The following is a 22,678-nucleotide window of genomic DNA, read 5'->3' on the forward strand; positions in this document are numbered from 1 at the left end:
TAGAAATTATCGCCGGAAAAAATGTCAAGATTTTGCTTAATTTTTAAATTAAAATAAATCTTAATAAAAATTTCAGAGGAAAAATTTATTTATAGGTTTAATTCACACTTATGTTTGTGTCAAATCTGATAGATATAAATTAAATATCTCTCCTGCATAGTACCAACAGACACAACCGTTTTTATTGCTTATTGATCGTTAATTAAATCGATAATTGCATTAACAAATATTGCAAAATGTAATCATACGTTGAAATATATATATTTTCACGATGCGAACATTTGCAAAAAAAAAAAAAAAATCATCTAAACTTAATCTCTTGTAACTAAAGAAAGAAAAGAAGTTATTTAGAAAAAGAAACTCAGATTTCCAGTCTTAAGCACTTCAATAGATATGGTAATGCGAGAGAGTTCAGTCATGAAGGAAAAAAAAAAGTGCGGTAAATGTATTGAAACTTTTGCGTCATTGAACGGAGGTGGTTGTGGTGGAGGTGAAAGGAGAATCGTTCAAGGAAACAGAGAAATCAATTAAATTTGCTACATTTCTTATAAATGATTGATTTTTTGAAATTTATTAAAATGTTAATACGCGGTAATACTTCTACACTATTTTATAGTTTCAAATAAATTATTTTGGAAAATCTTTTAGAAAGAAAAGAAATTATGATTTAAATTATTAATAAAACTTTTGATACTCCTAGAGAATTACGATCCTAACCCTCTCAGAAAATACAGAATCTACTGTATATTTTTATTTTATGTCACTCTTCCAGATGTGAGTGCTTCTTCAAAATAAGTGGCTCAAATAGACTTTTTAAAGAACAAACCTTATTAAGAACCGCGCTTATTTACCGCATTTTACTATGCTGATGACCATATTTACTTAGTATGATAATAATCAAAACCAGTAAAACAATACTAGTATAAATATAAGTCATGTATCTATTTATACTTTCAGTTAAAAGCATCTCTTTCTGTTATCAAAAGCATTACGTAACTAAAAGAGCAAGGTCATTTTTCCTCTTTTTTTTAAATCTTTGAAAGACATCACAATGAAAAGTCAATAGATAACATGTCGATTAGATCGTGAATAATAGTCTCAAAGCAGATTGAAAATTCCCGAGACTGAAAATTATGGGAAGTAGTGCTGAGGAATTTTGAGATTTGTTGAAACTGCAATAATATGGCTGATTCTCCTGTTGCTGTTGTTACTGGGGGTGCCCAGGGTATAGGAGCAGCTATTTGTATAGAACTCTTGAAAAACGGATACCGAGTATGTATGCATTCTATTTATATCATTGTTTTTTAGAATGTACTTTGAAAGTTTTATCAGATGAATATCATTAGAGATAAGTTTAATGTTTTCTTCTTAGTAATTATTAAATATTTACACATAGTTTCCAATGGTTTGTAGATAAGAGACACTTTTTGAGATTTTTTTTTATAGAATTCAATTTTATAATTCAAATTAGTCCCATTTTCCATTTTGTGGATTAAACGTTTTACTCTCAGTTTCAAAAGGGTCCATATATTACTTCATTTTAAAAATGATATTTTCAAATCATTCGTCTCAAACAAAACCAATCATTGTGATGAATTCACTAAGTAAATTATAGAATGATTCTTATGTAGCTGTATCTCTTAATTCTGTCAAAGTTTAATTTAATGCTTGCATATCGCCAATTATATTGGTTTTGAAATAGTTTTAGAATTAAACATTAATTTGTATGCAAGAAAAGACAAATGAAAATTAACCGCCGTCGTTTCAGTAAACTAACATATTCTTCTATAAAAATAAGTCATAACTGACTAAGTGCAGATATTATATGGTTCATGTATATAAGATATTATATGACTAAATGTAGATATTATATGGTATGGATTTTCAAGAAAAAGCTTCACTTTATTTACATGAATCAGTATGTATTTTAGAATTTCATTGATACTATAATATCTTAATTTCCATAAATATATTTCACCTATCATACGATCACCGCGTAAAGACAAAAAAAGTTTTTATTTAGAAATAAAAATAGACCTAACATAAATGTTTTATTTTAAACTAGCCGCCTTTGGCGACCAGCCGGTTCGCCAATCTTAATGTTCGTTAAAATTTTAATAATTAAATATTTTATGCAATTCCAACTTTAACAGATTCTTCAGCAAAATATTTTAAAACTTCAAATTTTGATAGTCATATAATTCACTCATAATATTATAAAGGCCTTCAGTCATAACGTGATATGTATCTCTTTAATTTTCTGTTACCCCTCGTAGAATTTATGCTTTAAATTAAAGTGTAAATGATTAATCTGCGATTAATATAATAATATTTTTTACTGAAACAAAGCATTTTTTTAATAATATGATTACTGATAATAGAGTCACTGAGCGTTTAAACTTTATGGGCACTAAAGAATATCTTTCTTAATTTATGTAATCTTTCAAGAATTTGTCAACAAAATTTTCTCAGATTCATCATGAACAGATCGATTCATTAACAATGTTTAATTTTAAATGCATCAAACACTAAGAAATAAAATGAATCGTTTAAAATAATCGGTCTAAAACAGGTTTAAAAAAACTACTTCAAAAACGATGTACTTAAAACTATAAGCATATACAAAAAAATATATAACTAACATAAATACAATTTAATTACAAAAGCATGCAACTAACCTAAAAATAATTTAAATCATTGAAAATAGGTTAAAAAAAAACTACTTAAAAAACGATGTACTTAAAACTATAAACATATACAAAAATATATAACTAACATAAATAAAATTTACTTACAAAAGCATGCAACTAACCGAAAAATAATTTAAATCATCCGTTGAGAATGGTTGTCATGACAACAATCAGAATACAATACGCATGCGTGAATTTTCTTCGCCAGTTATGCTAACGCAAATGCGTGAATTTTTCTACGCTTGTTGGGGTAACGCTATGCAGATTATACATTTTTAATTTCCTTTATTCTGTTTTAATTCAAAAGTACTTCAGAATGAATCTGAAACATGGATTAATTAACAATGTTTAATTTTAAATGCATAAAACATTAAGAAAATAAACAGAATCATTTGAAATAATCCGCTGAAAAATGTTAACCCTAGCCTCATTACTGTTGGGAGAAAAAAAAATGAAGCCTTACTCATTTGGCGGTGGGGAAAATGGAAGTATTTTTGGTGGGAAAGTTAGTTTTTAATTAATAATTAAAATTCTAATTAAAATTTCAAAAAAAGGGACCCCAGGTGCACATTCCCGACCTCTAAGGTATACATGTACCAAATTTGGTAGCTGTAAGTTGAATGGTCTGGCCTGTAGAGCGCCAACACACACACACACAAGCACGCACACACACACACGCACGCACACACACACACACACACACACACATACACATACACATACACACACACACACACACACACACACACACACACACACACACACACACACACACACACACACACACACATTGAGCTTTATTATAAGTATAGATTAAATTTAGTATGCTTATCTATAATTGTAAATCTTCGAAATAAAACATGGTATTAGTACATTCTTTTTTAGTGAGTAGTTTTGTGTTGTGGACTATGCCTTTTAAAAATAATGTAAGAGAAATAAAGTTTCGAAATTAACATTTTCAATCAACTGCTTCTTAAAATATGTTTAAATTGGGGATGATAAAATATATAAAAATGGGATCACTTTGTATAATTTAAAATCAAAAATGTTGATAACTTAAGGTTTTACTCAAGCTTTTAAGATGAGATTTAATTACGTCAAAATGAACATTTTTACAGATATCCTTTCATCAATTAAAATTTTAAAGAAAAAAAATGCAATTCGAAATTTATTAATCATATTAAATTAAACATGACCAAGGCAGAAGGGTTGGTAGGCTTGTCCTGGGTGAAAGCACCTGCTGGTGTCCCTCGTAATGCGTTAGCCGACCATCATGCCAAGTTTGCAACAACCGAGGGAGACGTAATTGCAATTCCGACCTCTTATTCATATTTAACGAAAAAATTGAAAAAAGTTTGTTTTGGATGAATGGCAACGATATTGAAGTAGCTCAAACAAAGATGTAAGAATGAGACGGTATGTCCCCAGAGTTGATTTTACTCTATTAACACATAATAAATATTATTATTTTTTGTTTCTGGGCATGGCCTATATTTTTTTATTTACATAGATTTAATATAATTAACAGCCCATTCTGCATCTGCAGTGGTCTAGGAGATGTCGACCTCTTCGCTTTTGAATGTACACTCACTAGTCCTTATCACTACACCCGCCCTAGCCTCTTCGGTTTCTTAGTGTACTCGGGAAAGAGTCTTCACAAAGGATGATGGGGAAGATTTGCGAAGTCTCAAAAGATATTTGTGAGGAAATTCAGAGGAGGCTAGGATGATGGATCTGTGTGTTGGGTTGTTTGTAAATTATGTTTTAATTGATTCTTTATTTATGTAATTATTCTTGCACAGCTTCTAATTATTTGATTTTTTTGTAGATTTATAACTACTAAAAACTGTACGTTTTTGCTCATGTTTTTGATTTACCTTCTAGTAATGCTTTTTTATTTATGTGTTTCTCTTTCTAGATCTGCTTTGTATTTCTACCTTGTATTTGTGCGATTCATATATTTTTCACTTTATATAATGGGATGGATATATGATTTTAGATATTGGTACATTGTTTGATATTGCTAAATGTCTATATCTACTATACTATAATATCTACTATGTCTTCCATCCTTTGGACATAGTGATTTTTTTTTTAATGTTTATGTGTGTTACTGCTTTCTGTATCTACTTTTCAACCTAATCTCCTGAACACAGAATTTGTTTGCTAACTATTTAATTTTAAATATTTTATTTTATTTTAGTCAAATGCACTATAATGTATACCCTTATTTACCCCCCCCCCATATTCTGGCGATGATTGGAAGCCCTTTAAAAAATAAACAATGGTTCTCTCCCCGGCGACTTTCAAGATCTTACACTCTTTCGGGTAGGTGGGTTGTCGTGGGGTAGACCAAGACCAACATGAGCTATAAGTTATTGCATAAGTTATTGGAATAGGATGTTTCTTTGAAATTTGCGAAATAATTTTTTAAATTTACAACTAAATAGTGATTAGCATAAAATGAGCTAATTTTCAATTTTGATTTCTGAATGTTCATTTAAAATATAACTATATTTAAATAAAGAATTAGTTCAACAATTATTTTTCTACAAAAGATATTTAAAGCATTCCCGTGCAATTAACAGAATTATTCATAGTACTTTTCGTAAAAAATTCAATTCTTGAAAATTCATCTCCACAATTTTCAGTATTTCTTCGACCATTTGTACAATTGATTCAGTGTGTGAATTTCATTTTTATATATTTTCAATTTCACTTCCTCTTTGAAACAAACCTGAGAAGTCTGATGATTAAGGAAACCATGAACCATGGGGAAAGAGTGATTCACCGATCATTGAGTGATGGTGATCATTGAGAGCATGGCCTTGTCGATAAAAATCACACACCCTTTCTTTTATTTCCTTATCGTCGATCATTATTGTTGATTCCTCTACTTTCCGTTCTTTTGCTTCGACAAAGATTTAAAATAAAGTTATGTTACACTGATATAGTTTTCGCTGCCGTATCATTTACTTCGAAATAAAACAGCTCTAGTGAATGCTATCATGCTTGTACCATGCAATGATAAAACGGTTCCCACGTTATAATGCATTCTTTCGTTTCTTTAATTTAATTCAATAAACTGATTTGATTCTTTCTTACTTCATTAAAAGAAACAAATGACACAGAATTCCTCATTTCAACCATTATTTAATGTTACCATGCATCTACTGAATTTTATTTAAAAAATAATATCCAAACACGACATGTTGCAAATCATGCATACTGGCCGGGGGAAGCTATTTACAATAATTATTAAATATGATTCGCCATCGGAAGCCGTTTTAGAGGCACAATGGATAATGTCCTCGAAGTTTACAAAAATTATAAATGTTTTGATATAAAGATCTCTTGCACATTTCATAAGAATTGTTTTAAATAAAATAATTGAAATATTTTTGATTGATTAATTCATTCAAATAGAATATTATTCATCGCTCTCATTATATATATATTTTTACTTTTAACAGGCATTTAAAGCATACTAATAGTGCTATCGACATCACACCAGAACGACGGACCCGAAATTACATTTCATGAAAAATCGATATACACGAATCGCTATACATCGATATACACATTTAAGGAAGAATCGATACATTTCAAAACATAATCTTCTTCCAAATATCCCTTTACTAGTAGATTTGATGTTCGCTACAAAGACATTCTAATTTTGAATAATTTTTATCTCTAAAACCAGACCGTGTTGATTTGATTAGTAAATAAATATCCTGATTTCAAACTATAATTATCTATTCGAAAGCGGAAGTATTTTGAATGTCTGCTGATGACAAGAAAGACCTTTGAATTGGATTTTTGAGTTGAAGTCTTTTAACTTCCTTACCTCATCAACGAGAACATGCTTGACTCTGGGGGATTTGGTACATGTTAGATTCACTTAGAAGATAAATAAATTTTCGGTGTTGAAATCACTATTCAGCTATCAAACCAAAACTGGTTTGGTTTGGTTTTTTGGCACAAGCGGCCATAGATTTGGCCATGCTAAGAAAGACTAGGTAAAATTATTGATGTAGGAAACAATGTGGAATAAAAATTAATAGTAGATAACCTTCAAAAAAAGAAAGGACAGTAAACTTAATATATGAATAAAAACCAATTGATTTTTAAAAGGGTAAGAGGTTATCATGTGGAGTTTTCCCAAGTAAAGTAGACAAAACAATATTATTGGATTTAAAAAAAATGTAAAAGTTGTGTATAAAAATTTTGGCCATTCAGAAAGTATATGCAGGACGGACATAGTGCAGTTGCACCGAGAACACATTGGAGCTTGTTTTCCTAACAGCAGATAACAGTATATCGAGTATGACTCACTCGTAATCTAGTGATAATTGTATCCGCTTTTCTGTCAATTTGAGAAGGCCAAAGTTCGACAATAGGTTTAACTCCCCGAAGCTTGCAAAACAAAACTGACCTTGCAAATATTTGAAGGGTGAAAGATTAATAATTATGGCCAGCTACTGGAAACTATTTAGCAATCCGAAAATTAAATGAATAATTGTTGCAAGTTCTAGGATTTCATGAAATTTAAAAAAAAAGTTAAATAGTTGCTTTATAAAATAATCAATTAAAAATATTCCTTTTAATTACGAAAAAATCATATTCTTCATAATATTTATAAATATTTGAAAATTTGTACTGATGACGTTTTTTTTCTGTATAATATGAATAAAACTTTAGGTATGTGTAGCTGACATTCAAGAAGAGAAAGCCAAGGAATTTGCGAAATATCAGCAGAGTATTTATGGGGAGGAAAACGTAATAGCTGTAAGTTGTGATGTATCAAAAGAATCCGAATATACAAGTAAGTTTATTCTTAATCCTGTACTTTTTCCAAAATATTTTGAAAATAACATTTTCCAGATCATTTGAATTTAGAGTTCCTTTTTTTCAAAATAAGAACTTGCAGTGGTGTAGTTGCGTTCGAAATTCAAAAAATACGTTCGAGATTTATTAAAGAATAATACACAAATTTTCGACAGACAGTACTATAATATAAGGGAAATGCAATTTTTAGGTACAAAAATCCTATCTCTCGCCTGAACTACACTTCTGCACTAAAAGCATACAGTCAACAGACGTAAATGAAATGAGGATATTTTACTTCTTTTTACATGATATGATGGGAATTTCGGGAAAAAAAAACAACCCTGTCAGCTTGAAATTTTAACTGTGTGAGAGCGAAACTTGTAGATTCTGCATAGAAAATATGGATACAGCAGTTGGTGAAACTTATAGCCATTCACAAGCTAGATATTGTGAGTGCAACAGTTACTATTGATATATTTTATTCGTCATTTTAACTTGTGTCTTGTCTATATTCCTCCGCCTGCGACTTGTGCCAATGTCTATATTCCTCCGACTGCGATGCAATGATGGAAACTCATATAAGAAAATGAATCAGATAATGTCTTTGACGCAGTTATAATTATTTGAGAATTACAAGTTTTAAATTCCACCTTTAAATAGCTAAACTACAAGTCATTCGTAAAACTGAATTAAGTACTTCAGAAAATTTATAGTAATATAAAATTTTTATTTCTGTATTAACATCTGACTATGAATCATTTTATGAAATAATGAATTATAGACAATGCTTAATTAAAATTTTAAAGAGATTCATAGATGATTATTATAACTAAGAGATGCTTTTAAGATTCGATTGTAATGAATGAATCTTAGCTGCTCTCATTACAATGGAAATATTTATTGTTTACAAAATATATATTGGAACAATCAAGTATGTATTTAATATATTAGTATGTATCTCTAGTATGTATATCTAGTATGTATTGAATATATTTAAGTTTAAAATTTTGATAGTCATATAACTCACACTATTATAGAAGCCATATCTCGTTGTGTTAAGAGTACTAAGAACTTCTCTAATTTTTGGTCAATTTCCGTAAAATTTGAACTTTACGATACAAAGGAAGTGATAAATTTTCAATTAATCTTAAAAGACTTTTTGCGGAATCTAACCATTTAAAAAAAATATGAAAAAAGAAAATAGATTCATTTAGCATTTAATTTTTATTTGCATTAAAGAATATTTTTTATGATTTATGCAAATTCTCAAAAAAAAATTTCAGTAAAAATTTCTTTTATTCATCATAAAATTCAGTTTTAGTTTTAATTTCAAAAAAGATTTAAATAATGTTAAAAATAATATTTTATTCCCTTTCAGTCAATAAGTATACTTCTGAAAAAGTTAAGAAGCCAGCATTTTATCTTTCTGAAATCTTCAACTCTTAAGGAATTATGGAATGAAATGTTCTTGACACAGCAAAATTTAAACAGAAACTAAAAATAATATTTTCTTTCTTCTGCGAACACATCTAACCGATTTACGAAGTTTTTAATAACAGTATTTTAGGACAATCAAATCCAAGACTGATTGATGTAAAATTCATAATTTTACGTCAATCAGTCTTGGAGAAAGTCCGGGCATTGATTTGCGTACCATCTTAAAGATGTTCAGTGAATTAGCCTAAGATCTTGTAATTTTATAAGTTAGTGATATTAGTTTTTCATAACTTCCCCATTTTTAGTCGCAATAGAATGAACCTTTCATTTTATTTGAAATCATACAGTTTCTATGGACAGTTAAAATTATCTAATTTATCGAAAATGCACGTAAAAAATGAAAACAACATTTCTCACTTTATGTAACTAGGAAAGTAAACACCTTTCCCTAAGCCTCGGATGGACATAGGAAAATACAAGAATTAGGTAGCGAAGAAGTGTGGGAAACAAATGTAAGTGGAATTTAGTGTTTAATTGAAAAAAGAATTACATCTTTTGTAAATTTTAATATAGCAATTGGTATATCTTTAGTAATCAATTCTTTTGTTGGACAATAACTTATTACAACTGAAAAGAAGCACAACTTTTACTTCAAAATAACACTTTTCTATTTCGCCGTATACAGAGAGTCTCAAAAAAGTAAAACTATATATATATATATATATATATATTCACAAAAAAAATTTCATAGACCCCTTCACGGAGGAAAAATGTCAATGATGAAAACATTTTTCCTCAATTTATCGACAAGGAAACTAATTTTTTTTTGCTTCTACCTATAAAATTTGCCGAGATATTAAAAGGCAAATGTATTGACTTGCATCATTTATCCATACTTCGGACCAGTTTTTGTGCGAGGCTTTCTTTGTGGTTTCCAGGGATAATACGTCTTGCTTACGGAGGCCTGTGCCATTTTTCCCCTCTTAATTCCAGAACTAGCCTTTTCATTGAAACCATGACTTGCATTAAATCTGTACAGCCGAGTTCATTTCATAAGCAAACTGAACGCACTCAGTCACACACACACATTCATTTTTATTATTGTCTTGTTTATTTTACAAGAATTTTTTAAATTCCAAATGGGTTCGCATTATATCAAGATTATTTGCAATCCATTCAATTTTTATTTAAATTTTTATAAATTAAAGATCTTTTAAAGATATGTTCTTTATTATAAGTAGAGATTAATCCAATAAAACAAAATATAAAATGATATCATACAAGCGTAAGTAACATTATTAATAAATAGTATAAATTTTTCTCATGTATTTTTTTTATACTTTTTCTGTACAGCTTGTTAAAACTCAACATAACATTTTATTGTGTATTATATGCAAACAGATGTATTAATGCCTACAGAAAACGATAAAACTTTTCTTAATTATTTTGAATAGTTATTTTTATAGTAATTTCTTTTCAATCAAAGAATGAAAGGATGTTTTTCTTTTAGAACTTTTTGAAGAGACTCTGAAACATTTCAAGAAAGTTGATGTCTTGGTAAACAATGCCGGAATCTTATTAGAACAGCAACCTCGTAAATGCATTGAAGTTAATTTGGTAAGCTACAATAGTTGGAGTTAAAATATCAGATTTAATTCAATATTGGAATAAAAAATAAAAAACATTGATATTGAATGATTATTTCATTTGAAAACTTAGTTAGGACCTCTTGTTGGATGCCATACAGCTCTGAAATATATCGGAAAAAGTAACGGAGGAAATGGAGGCGTGGTAATCAATACTGCTTCTTTGGCAGGTAACTCAAACTCTTACTTGCATTTTACTGTAAACGAGTGAGATCTGCTTTTAAAAATAGCAGAAAATATGTTCGGTATATTTAATCCTAAAATTTGAGCAAAGTGTTTGAATTTATTTATTTGACAGTTGAAGTAATGTTTTTTTTTGTGTTTGCTGCAACATTGCATCTCAAGAAAAAGAAGAATGAAATACCATTCCGTTTGATCTTATATCAGAAAATAATGATAATTTTGAATAACTCTCTTCTCCTTATAAACAAAGAAAAAGTTTATAAGGAAACTGAAAATGGATCTAAACATATGATCAAAAGCATATAAGAGTGCTAAAATATTTTGTTTGGAGGTAGTTCTTGAAGCAATTTTCAACAGAAAGAGCTGATTTTCCTTCAAAAATATAAGGACATTTCTCTTCACTTCTTTATCTTTGGTATAAATTGGTAAGGCGTTTTCCAATGCTATTATTTATTTAAAGATAGGATGCTCTGTAAAAAGTAAAACTCATGGTGTTTACATTTGTTTTGATATCGCAGATCCTCTTTTGAAACTGACGAAGATTTTTCTGAAAGTTGAGTTTTATTATAGAGCCTATTACTTCTTGAAAAGTTAGAGGATTTTCTCTCGCTCTCTTTATATTTAAACCGTGCAACGCTCTTAAGCCAGCCGTATCGCAAGTAGAGACATGTTGCAACACGATTAATCTTGTAAGAAATAAAAGGGCAGACATTTTCTCATTTAAGACACCCAAGAAAAATTTTAAGAATAATATAAAATGATTGACAGGAATTAGCTTTCTAGGACGGGAGACCTACATATTTCTTCGTGAATCAATGTTTTAATTTTATTTCTCGATTTCAGATTTCGTCATCTGATTTTACTCGATTTTCTTGTCCAGAATTAGAAAATGTTTCATTCATTTTCATTTACTCAATTACTTTATCACAATTTAAATATTACATGGAAAAATTTCATTTATCTGTATATTTTAGGTTTCGTACCAATTGCCGAAACGCCTGCATATGTTGCCTCGAAGCATGGCGTAGTAGGATTGACTCGCAGTTTTGGAGTAAGTAACTTTTGAGCTTGGAAATGAACTCTGGTTTGGAAAATGTACCTCTAAAATGAATAAATGTTAAAGCTCATTTGAAGCGATCAGAAGAAGAACTAAAATACAGGGTGTTCATTAATTATTGTCGGGGTTTCCATACCTCATATCTTTCGAATAAAAAAATATTACGCAAAAACCGATTACGTATTCGTAAATTACAACTCAAAGAATTATGAATACGTAAATTACAACTCAAAGAATTATGAATACGTAAATTACAAATCAAAGAATTATGTATTCGTAAAGTACAACTCAAAGAATCGCCTTCAGCTGAATGCCTACAAAGTGCAAATTGTGCAAGTTTTACACTTTAATATCATTAATAAAATTCTTTGAGTTGTAATTTACGAATACTTAATCGGATTTTGAGTAATAATTTTTATTCGAAAGATATGAGGTACGGAAACCCCGACAATAATTAATGAACACCCTGTATTGTTTCTAGCTTTGCATGAAATAATCTAATTTCACATAATGAATGAATAAAACATAAGCATATGAAATCTGAATCAATTTTTTAAAACTGTTGTTATGAAATGCTTTCATCAAGAAATAATTATGAGAGAAATTCTTATAGTTTTAATTTATAGAGTCTAAAAATATTGTACTAAGTGCAATAGTTAATCATTTATTATTATAATTATTTGAAGAGTTTTAATTATATTATAGTAAATAACCACGGATACCAATAAACCTATTTAATTTCTCGTAGAGTTTCCCCAACCACGCAGAAGTGTCTCAAAATGACAAGGCATGGATTTGACTAATACCTAAAGAGATACCGGAGCAAATTAATATCATGAATTCTGCAGGGTAGTCCACAAATCAATAGAAGTGCGATGTGATGGATATCTCTCCTGAATAATACATTGTGAAGAATCACAGACATGTTCAATAATGTTAATGCCTGGCGATTTAGGTGTCTAAAGAGTGTTCCTAGAGCCTCTCAGAAGCAAATCTCGAAGCGAGGGAAGTCGCATTGTCCTGCTGGAATTATAGAAATTTGTTGGACTATAAAACAGAATGAGTGAGTGTAGGTGAATGCTCAGGATATTTACATACCTGTCACTTGTCAGATTCATCTCTTGACATATTAGGGAGTTCCATATCACACGAATTGCATACGGCTTATATCATTCCCGGAGCTCCACCAGATTGAATATTTTCTTTTTGACATAGATTCATAATAGTATAGTTCATAGATTCATTAGGGTGTCGCCATACAATTAGCGTGATACGGAACCCGCTTGATGCAACATGATTAGTCAGACAAGGTTATGTGTTTCGAGTCATCAATAGTTCAATAAGACCTAGGCAATCCGCGAAACTTTGTGCCTTGCAATCAAAACGGTACACGAGCGAGCTTTCGACTCAAAAAAACCCTTATCAATGATATTCTGTTGCATGGTTCACACACTGACTTTTGTACTTACCCAAGCATTGGAATACGTGGCAATTTGAGGAAGTGTTGTACATCTCTCTCGTTTAAGGATTCTCATCTGTTCTCGATGGTCTGGTTCTTTCAAGGTCATTTTCCTGCCGTATCGATGACGGATATTTGATTTTTTTTTTTAACCGGGTATTCGATATTCACACAAAACTCGTGAAATTGTCGTATTCAAAAATTCAAATTTCATCATAACCTCGAAATTGCTTTGCCCCATCTCTAGTGTGTCGGCTTCAAAATGCCTCATTCAAAATCATTTAAATCTTAAACCTGTCATTGTAAGCAGGGAGAACCAATCCAATAGTGCCAGACACTTATTGTCTTAAATAGTCTCTGCCAACGACATCATGTTACGCTGACTTTATTTACTTTATTTACATATGTCAGTATTTCTGGCTCTTCAATGTCGACCTTTGCCCTGAATCTAACATTTTTATTGAATCTATCGTACGAATATACATTTTGGTCACCTTTTTTTCCAACTATTTGAAGCTAAAATTTGACACTGATCCATAATTGTGCATCAAGATCACGTACCGAATTTAAATCATTGCATTTATGATTTGCCCATGCAAGCCTGCACCAATTTTTCAGGTTTTTCAGTGTAATACTCAATATTAATTTTAGTTTTTAATAGCTTTTGTCATTTAGAAAGAAGAGATTTGCCTACTTTGTGGCATTATTCGTTTTCAATCATCATATCACTAGAAACTTTGTGGAATAAAAAAAAATCACGTTTACGTAATAAATATGAAATGACCCGTGATATTTTAAATTTTGTATGTACTACAATTGGGTTCTTTTGCTGCATGAAATATATTTTTTGTTTTACATTTTCTTTGAAAATATAATTCTAGTTCTTAATTTAGAAATTTAAGTTGTTTTGGTGGGGGAGAGGTTGCGTATAGTAAGCCAATTTGTTTATCTTATGTCGTTTCTGTTCAAAATAAAAATATCAGTTTTCTTTAATAACATTTTTCTAATATATATGTATTAAAGTCCTTAGAATTTATAATTTTAGATTTTTCTTAAACTTTATTAAATTGCTTAATTTTTAAAACATATTTACTACACTATATTAGTAAGAATTTTTTAGCCAAATGAACACTGTATAATTTATACTTAAAATATTCTGTTCCAGTTTTCACAGACCATGCTTTTGATTTTTATAGATTTTTTAAAAACATATTTGTTTGAAGCATATCAATAAATAGAAAGTTTTGCCTTATTTCCGACTGTTCGGTCTAAAATTATAGCCAAATTTCAGTATCTGCAGTTTGAAACAGCATCTCTTTTTTCAATCACTGAAAATAAAATCCAAATTTGAATTTTGCAGTTTCTAAACAAGCGTAGTTGTGTGGGTCCGGTTTTAGCGCATTATAATGTTTTGCGATAAAGTTTGAACAGTAAAAGAAAATGATGTAAATGACACGAATAAATGGGCATCTGATATCTAAATATGAAGAAAATTACAATTTTTAGATGCAACAATTTTTTTAAGTATGGTAGAATGCAAATAGCATTTCCAGCAATCAATTATAAAAGAATTCTGCCCTGTTTTTTTAAAAGTCAAAATACGGATAGAAATGAAATTGATTTTTATGAGTAAATTAAGATTAAATATTAATTTACCAAAATTTTGATTTGTAAAAGATATCTCACATAAAAATGAAAACACTGTAGTTGCATAAAGTGATAAGAAAAAAATACATCCCTAAAACAATTCTAAAATTACTAAAATTACAAAAGAAATTAGGGAGAGGGGATTGAATTTAGCTTTTTAATTAAGAAAATATGAAGTAGAATTTTGATAAAAACATTAAAAATAATATGTCCAGATATTTTTAAATGTTTACAATAGAGTCTGGAAACCGACACACACACACACTATATATATATATATATATATATATATATATATATATATATATATATATATATATATATATATATATATATATATATATATATATATATATATATATATATATATATATATATATATATATATATATACAGGGTGTTTATAAAGTCCCGGACCCATTTTGATGTTTAATAACTCATAAAATAATAAAGATAGATTTAAATTAATAACATAAATGGTTAAATAGACTCAAAAAGTTTCATGACCTTTGTCAATGAACTTCCACGTGTGCCCCCTTCGTCGCACGGAGAATATCAAGTCGATAGTCAATTTCACGCCAGGTAGCGACAAGCATGTCGGCATCCACAGAGCCATTTGCGCACTTTATGGCGATTAACAATGCCAGAAACATGAAAGGATGCTTCATCGGAGAACATTATGCTCTTCAGAAAATCAGCAGCATCTTCTATCCTCCTTAGCATATCTGTTGCAAAGGCCATCCTCCTAGGCCTATCGTTCGGTTCCAAAACTTGAACAATTTGAACTTTGTATGCATGCAGTCTTAATTTTTTCTTAATAACCTTGTACACCGTCGAAATTGGCATATCCAATTCTGTTGCCGCTGATCTCACAGATATTCTAGGATTGTGTAAAAATGTCTCTCTGACACGCTCAACATCAAAATCACTTGTGCAATGACGTCTGGAACGTTTCTTATCTTCGATACTTCCAATTTCTAGAAAATTCTTTTTCCACCGCAAGGTGCTGTTTTTGGATGGAGGAACTTTTTGGTAAATTCTTCTGTAATTTCTCTGTGCTTGCACTATCGATTTCATTTCTATGAACCACCATAAAATCCGTGCTTTCTCTTGTGGTGTATGCATTCTCCTTAATATCCGCTCGAATAAAACATCACATACAAAAGTACTACATAGAACAAACACATCAAAAGTAAACATAACATTGCAATAGTTGACAAAAACAAAAGAGAGAAAAATGCAATTAATAAGCAGACAATATTTAGAAAAGTACAGATATTTAGACTGGAAAATGAAATTATCTGAAATTAACCACACGCGCAGACGATATTTACAAAAGTAAAAATATTCAAACCTGAAAAGGAAAATATATGAGTTATTCCATCAATAAATGTCATAAGTGTGTTTATATCTTTATTATTTTATGAGTTATTAAACATCAAAATGGGTCCGGGACTTTATAAACACCCTGTATAAGAGGCCTGAAAACAACAACAACATTAGTTTTAAATGCGTCTTTTGGCCAGAATTTAAACGATCCAAATAATTAAACAATGATTATTAATTCCAAAAATTATATGTTTTTCATTTTTAGATGCCTTTCCACTACAATAAAGATGAAATCACATTTGCTGCTATATGCCCTCATTTTGTTGATACAGATATTTTGAAATCGACAAATAAAACTCTTGATCCCACATTTGATTTCTCCAAACATCCTGATAAAATAAGGTATGATCTTGAATTTTTGCAAAATTTTAGTTGTTATTCTATCCTTTAATATTATTTTAATATTTGATGTGTTTCATGTATAAATTGAGAAGTTGAAAGCGAAAATATTATCAGTGCTCTATTTGGACTGTCAAAATACAAAAACTGAATTTTCCTTCAATAAAAATAAATGTCATTTTCAAAAATGGTTGAAAAGTAAATAACAAAATTATTTGTTTTTCAACGATAGTTTATTGGCAACAGCTTTGATAACGATAATTCTATCAAGATATTTAATAGGCTCAATTATTCCTTCAAGTTTAACAATATTTCAATTATAAAAAAAAAGTCAATTGCATTCAAGGTCTAATACGGCTGTTTTTAAACATTATTAAATTTTAATAAAATGTTATCAATCCAACAATATTTGTCAGATTTTCATTATTATATACAGGGAAACTCAACTCAGTTTTCTGATTACTTCCACAATATCTCCATTTTGGATTTAACATTATCAAATAAGGAATCAATCATATCAAATATATCTATTGAACCTTTGTTAAATTTACATTTGATTTCTATTGTATGTTCAGAAAACATTTCTTACACAGAGTCTTGCAAAATCCTTAGTTCTATACTAATAACAAATTTAGATATTAATTGTCATAATAGATTAATTAGCATATACTTGTTAAACGATTTTCCAAAATTTAATGCCAGATTAAAAAATAAAGTTTCTTTCCTTGAAGTTAATGCACACTTAACGGCACACATTTTTTAAAAAAATGATAAACTTAAGATCAATATGTTTAAATCTGAAAATAATTTGATATAAAAAGTATAATTTAAGTTTACTTGTTGAAATATCTTCACAACACACTAATGTAGCCCTCACATAGGTGATTTACCTTTTATAAAACTTACGCAATTCTAAAAGGAATCAAATGCATACCAAGTAGGCATGTATAAAGGTGTTAGCTTTTATACAAATTTTACAGAGATAATACCTTTTTATATAGAGGCAGCAAAACTTGTTATCAATCTTTTCCATGCATGCCAATGCAGAAGTGCATTCGTTTGTCTAAAAGACTCATACGCCTTCTAAGCTCTAGAAATTTTATTGAAGTGGCTAAATTTTTTTTTCTTTCTTTTTCAATCAAATTCCAATTTTTTTAAAAGCATGATTTCAACATTTAAAATGTAGTTACGTGAATTCTTGCCTAAATAATAAGTCTTAAATGACTAATATTGCAAAATCATAAAGAACTAAAAAAAACTTAGAATAGTCATAATAGGTATTTTTAAAAAATATGCATTATGTCCATTCAAAATAAATTAGAACAATACTCTGCGTATTAAACAAATTAGTAAAAATAGTAATAATGTAAAGATACTCTTAAGCCATAGCAGGGAAAAAAAGACAATCTGTAATATTAAATAGTAAAGATGAAGCAAAATTATTATTTTATTTTTTAATTCTGAACGTACCAGTATTTCACCAATTCATTGGAACTATATAATTGGAAAACGGTCATTTAACCGCTCACAGTTTTTTTAATGTTAAATACATATAAGAAAATATATTTAAATAAATGAATAATTATTTTAAAATACGTTTTACAATTTAAATGTGCGCGGTTCTACTTAATAAACATTTAATAAATTTATAAAAAAAATATTTTTAAGTTAAAATTTCTCATGATTTTAATTTATCATTTTTATTTGTTAAATTTTCCCAGTCCTGAATTTGTGGCGAAAGGAGTTTTAAAAATCCTGGAAGACAAAATCAATGGGTCAACATTACATATTGGTGCTGATGGATATCACTATGAAGAACTTGAAGAAAGATTCAAGATTCTGATACCATAAACGAATGAATTATGACAAGATATGATTTTAACGAATAAATAGAGGAGAATAAAAAGATAAAAAGATATTTTTAAAATTCAATAAAGAATTCAAATTTTTAAGTCCTTTCTTTCTTTTTATTGTCATTAAATATGTGATGAATTGCATCACATTATTGCAGAAGCGTTTATAAAATCTATTTATTCATCCGTTTGTGATTCTCCATTATTATTAGATGTCATGTCATTATATTATTTATCCAGCGATATTTTTCCTAAGTTGTATAAAACGGCAGTTAATTTTAAACGATTTAGAAACTATGTTTGCTAAATGCATATACTTTTCCAATGATATGAGTTAATATTTGTTAGCATTTATAAACAAAATTGAGTAAACATCGAGCGTCATGTGGGACCGCTGAAGTATGATTTGTTTGGTATTGAATGCAATTTTACTAAGAGCACATTTAAACAAATTTTAAAGGAAAATTCCTATAATGTTAAAATTAATTTATTTATCAATTGGGTGATTCCGAATCAAAATTATTTCATATTTTTCTAAACATTTAGAAAGATTTTGTAACTTAAATGAGGTCTGCAGAAGACTATGTAGATTTTCAAAATATAAAACTTTATTGCTAACGCAGAATGGGGATAGTTTTAAACTCTCAAATTCGGTGGAAAAGTATTCCCTTAGCTGGTTAGTAAGTGAGTGGCTTACCACTTTGGTAAGCAATGGAACATTCTAAATATTTTTGATCGTTTTTATACATTACGATATATATGTATGCGTATTTACATAATAAACAATTCTTTTTCTTTGAAAACATCATGCCTTAATTTGGTACGCACATTTGGTTTGGTTACACCTAACCACCAACAAAAGGATAATAGTAAAAATGGCCCAAAGAAACTTCATCCATAATTCTTTTACGTTTTTTTTTCCTTCGATATGGTATGAAATCAAAGATATTTACCAGAAAAGCTGAAATACGGTGCCAAGAATTTTAAGTACTGTCATAAAAACTTAAATAAGTAAATATGTGGGGGTTAAGAACTGATTAATTATAATATATTACATAACGTCTAAGAGAAAAATATTTTCAGTTGCGATTATTTCAATTTATGAAATCACATTAAAAATGGATTAAGGTTTTGCAACACAGTTTGGTTGTACAGTTTCTGTCAGAATCGAAAATAACATTTCTAATGCGAGTACGTATTTATCAATCGGACAGATTTCAATCACTAGAGGAATAAAGGAAAATGTGCCATACGATTATTTTTAAAGACCCTCTGATCGCTGAAAAGCATTCACAAGACATTTGCATATAGTCTGTGCTTATATCCAAATGGCCATGGAAAGAGAATCAAGTTTGAAGGTAGTACACTTTTTTTAGATAGTGGTACAGTGCCCGAAAAAATTATAAGGACACGCGAAAAATCGCCAAATCTAGAAGCCTTGTTTACAGAACCGTATGCAAATTTTTGCAGCAAAAATAGAAGTAAAACTAAAATATTTTATGCTTAAAGTAATTAAAATTTTCAATTTTAAATCTGCTAAAATTTAAATTTTGATTTTTAAACCTCAATGAAAACGGAAAAAAGTATAAGGACATTGCTTTTTCTCCAGTAATTATTGAAAAATTTGTATATTTGAAAGCATAAAATGACAATTCCGAGTTAAAAGATTCATTTGTGAAAAGAATTTCCCACTCGGCGACTTTCAGTGTGAATTTTTAAACGATGCCCAAAGGAACTCAACTTTCTGACTCTTAAAAAGGAAAAATTGTTGCTTTTCGAGAATGTGGATTAAGTGGATGGGAAATTTCAAAAAGAATCAAGAAATCTAAAACGGTGGTTTATAATTTTCTAAAAAATCCTGGGATGTATGGTATGAAAAAGCGAACTGGGAGACCAGAAATTCTCACTCGTCGACAAAAAAGAATGATTGTAAGGAGAGATTGCGAGAAAAGAGAAGCCGTGAATGAAGTTAGACAAAATTTGAGTTTACCATGCTCAACAAGGACTGTTCAAAATGTTTTGAGTAAACATCCTCAAGTTTCTTATGGGAAATTAGTGTCACGCCCCCCTCTTACAAATCATCATAAGAAAAGAAGAGTTTACTTTGCCAAAAAATACATTTCTCTTGGTCAAAAGTGGGCTGATGTAATTTTTTCGGACGAAAGAAAGTTCAATCTTGATGGACCTGATGGTTTTCGTTATTTTTGGTATGATCTGCGAAAGACCAAGGAAGTGTTTTCCAGTCGTCAATATGGTGGTGGCTCGGTTATGGTATGGGGCGCTTTTGCGGGAAATGGAACCACTCCAATTGTATTTATCAACCGTAAAATGAATTCGGACAGGTATGTTGATATGTTAGGAGAAAGTTTGTTACCTGAAGCGCCACTAATTACTTCAGGGGACTATATTTTTCAGCAGGATAATGCTTCGATACACGTTTCTACGAGTGCAAAACTCTGGTTTGAAGCTAATTCTGTAAATTTACTTGATTGGCCGACGAGAAGTCCCGATCTTAATCCAATCGAATACTTATGGGGACTTCTAGCCCGAGTAGTTTATAGAAACGGCACACAGTATCAATGTACACAAGATCTTGTCGTCGGTATCAAAGACGCTTGGGAAAAAATATCTGTGGACATTTTAAAAGATCTTTCAGGATCTATGACTTCTCGGCTTATTCAAGTGATTGAAAAAAAAGGTAGTTTTCTTGTTTATTGAAACATTTTTTAAGTATTTTACAACATGTCCTTATAATTTTTTCCGTATTTTCTTTAATGTTAAATTTTGTAAAATCAATATTTTGAAGCTAAATTATGCTTTTTATGTGGTATAAGTGTTATCACAAAATTATGCAGCAGAAGTAAGAAATATAAAAAGTTCATTTAGGTGAAATGGAAATAAAGCATATTTTCATGCAATTACATGTTGTCCTTATACTTTTTTCGCGCACTGTAGAACATATTTTAAGTCGATGGAACTATTGTTCGTAAAATTTAACAAGATAGCATCAAATACCAAAATTATACTATGATAGTAACAAATACCAAAATTTAACTATATATTGCAGTGAAATTTATTATTTTGGCCGATGGGAGAGAAAAAAAAGGGATAGTTATTTTTTGTACCGAGGCATATCTGAGGTCATATTTAGGGACCAGTCATCGTTCGGAATCCAACCAAATACCATGGCGCATATATAGCTACTACAAGCAAAACATGGACACAATAGGAAATAAAAATTCTTCTACCAGAATATTTTCATTAAAATGAGTTAGAAAAACTTGAAAATGATTTTTTTAACAGAAAGTATATTGTTCAGTTAAAAACAACACCCAATAGTTCCAATTTATAAATTATAATTAACAATTTAGACATAAAAGTGAAATTTGTGAAAAAGAACTTGTAAGCCAAACTCGGACATCTCACAATTAATTACGAAATAATTACAACTCTGGATTAAAAATTACTGCAAATTTTTTAGTTAATACTGTAGTTGTTCAAGGGAATTTCCCAATAGTGTTACTTTCATTTACTGTGAAAATAAGCATTAATTTAATTAAAATGTCAAGGCAAAGGCTTCAAACAAGTCTTGATTAAAAAAATATTGGTTATTACGCATGCTGAAGATGGAAAGTCTGTAGCATAGTTTGCCGACAAAAATAATTAGCTATTCCTGACATTATAAAACGCTTCAAACCATGTGGAAAATAAGCTTTAGACTGCCAAAATAAGACTTTCATTGAAGCAGATCTGCGATATTTAATGGGAAAAGTGAAAGTAAACCCGTTTTTTAAGATACCAAAGGTAGCTATTATTGCTGAAAAGGAATTAGGACTAAAAAGTCAGCCTATAAACAATTAAAAAAATGGGCTCCATAAGACAGATCTCAATGGAAGAAAATCCAGACAAAAGTCCTTCATAAATAAGCGAAATCAGATCTAAGACTTAAATTAGCAAAAGGCGTAAAAAAAAAATTCTTATTGGAAAAATATTTTATTTGCTGGAGAGAGCAAATTCGTTTTTTTTTTTTTGGATCCGATGCAAGCCGTATATCCGGAGAAAATCAAATCAAGATTTACGCACAAAAAAATTGAAAGCAGCTATTAAACATGGCGGCAGATCTGTAATGGTCGGGGGGTGGGGGTGGA

The 22,678-nt window shown here is 29.6% G+C and overlaps 1 protein-coding gene across 1 annotated transcript; it reads left to right on the forward strand.

Annotated features, from left to right (window-relative positions):
- The first annotated feature begins 1,077 nt into the window (after nucleotides 1–1,077).
- Nucleotides 1,078–18,629, forward strand: LOC129962564 (15-hydroxyprostaglandin dehydrogenase [NAD(+)]-like). Its single transcript, XM_056076329.1, has 7 exons — nucleotides 1,078–1,272; nucleotides 7,392–7,515; nucleotides 10,468–10,574; nucleotides 10,677–10,773; nucleotides 11,761–11,837; nucleotides 16,544–16,680; nucleotides 18,399–18,629. The coding sequence occupies exons 1-7, from the start codon at nucleotides 1,183–1,185 to the stop codon at nucleotides 18,526–18,528; spliced, it is 762 nt and encodes a 253-aa protein (XP_055932304.1). The 5' UTR covers nucleotides 1,078–1,182; the 3' UTR covers nucleotides 18,529–18,629.
- The last annotated feature ends 4,049 nt before the right edge of the window (nucleotides 18,630–22,678 follow it).

Source organism: Argiope bruennichi, chromosome 3, assembly GCF_947563725.1.
Source record: "Argiope bruennichi chromosome 3, qqArgBrue1.1, whole genome shotgun sequence".
Lineage (NCBI taxonomy): Eukaryota > Metazoa > Arthropoda > Arachnida > Araneae > Araneidae > Argiope > Argiope bruennichi.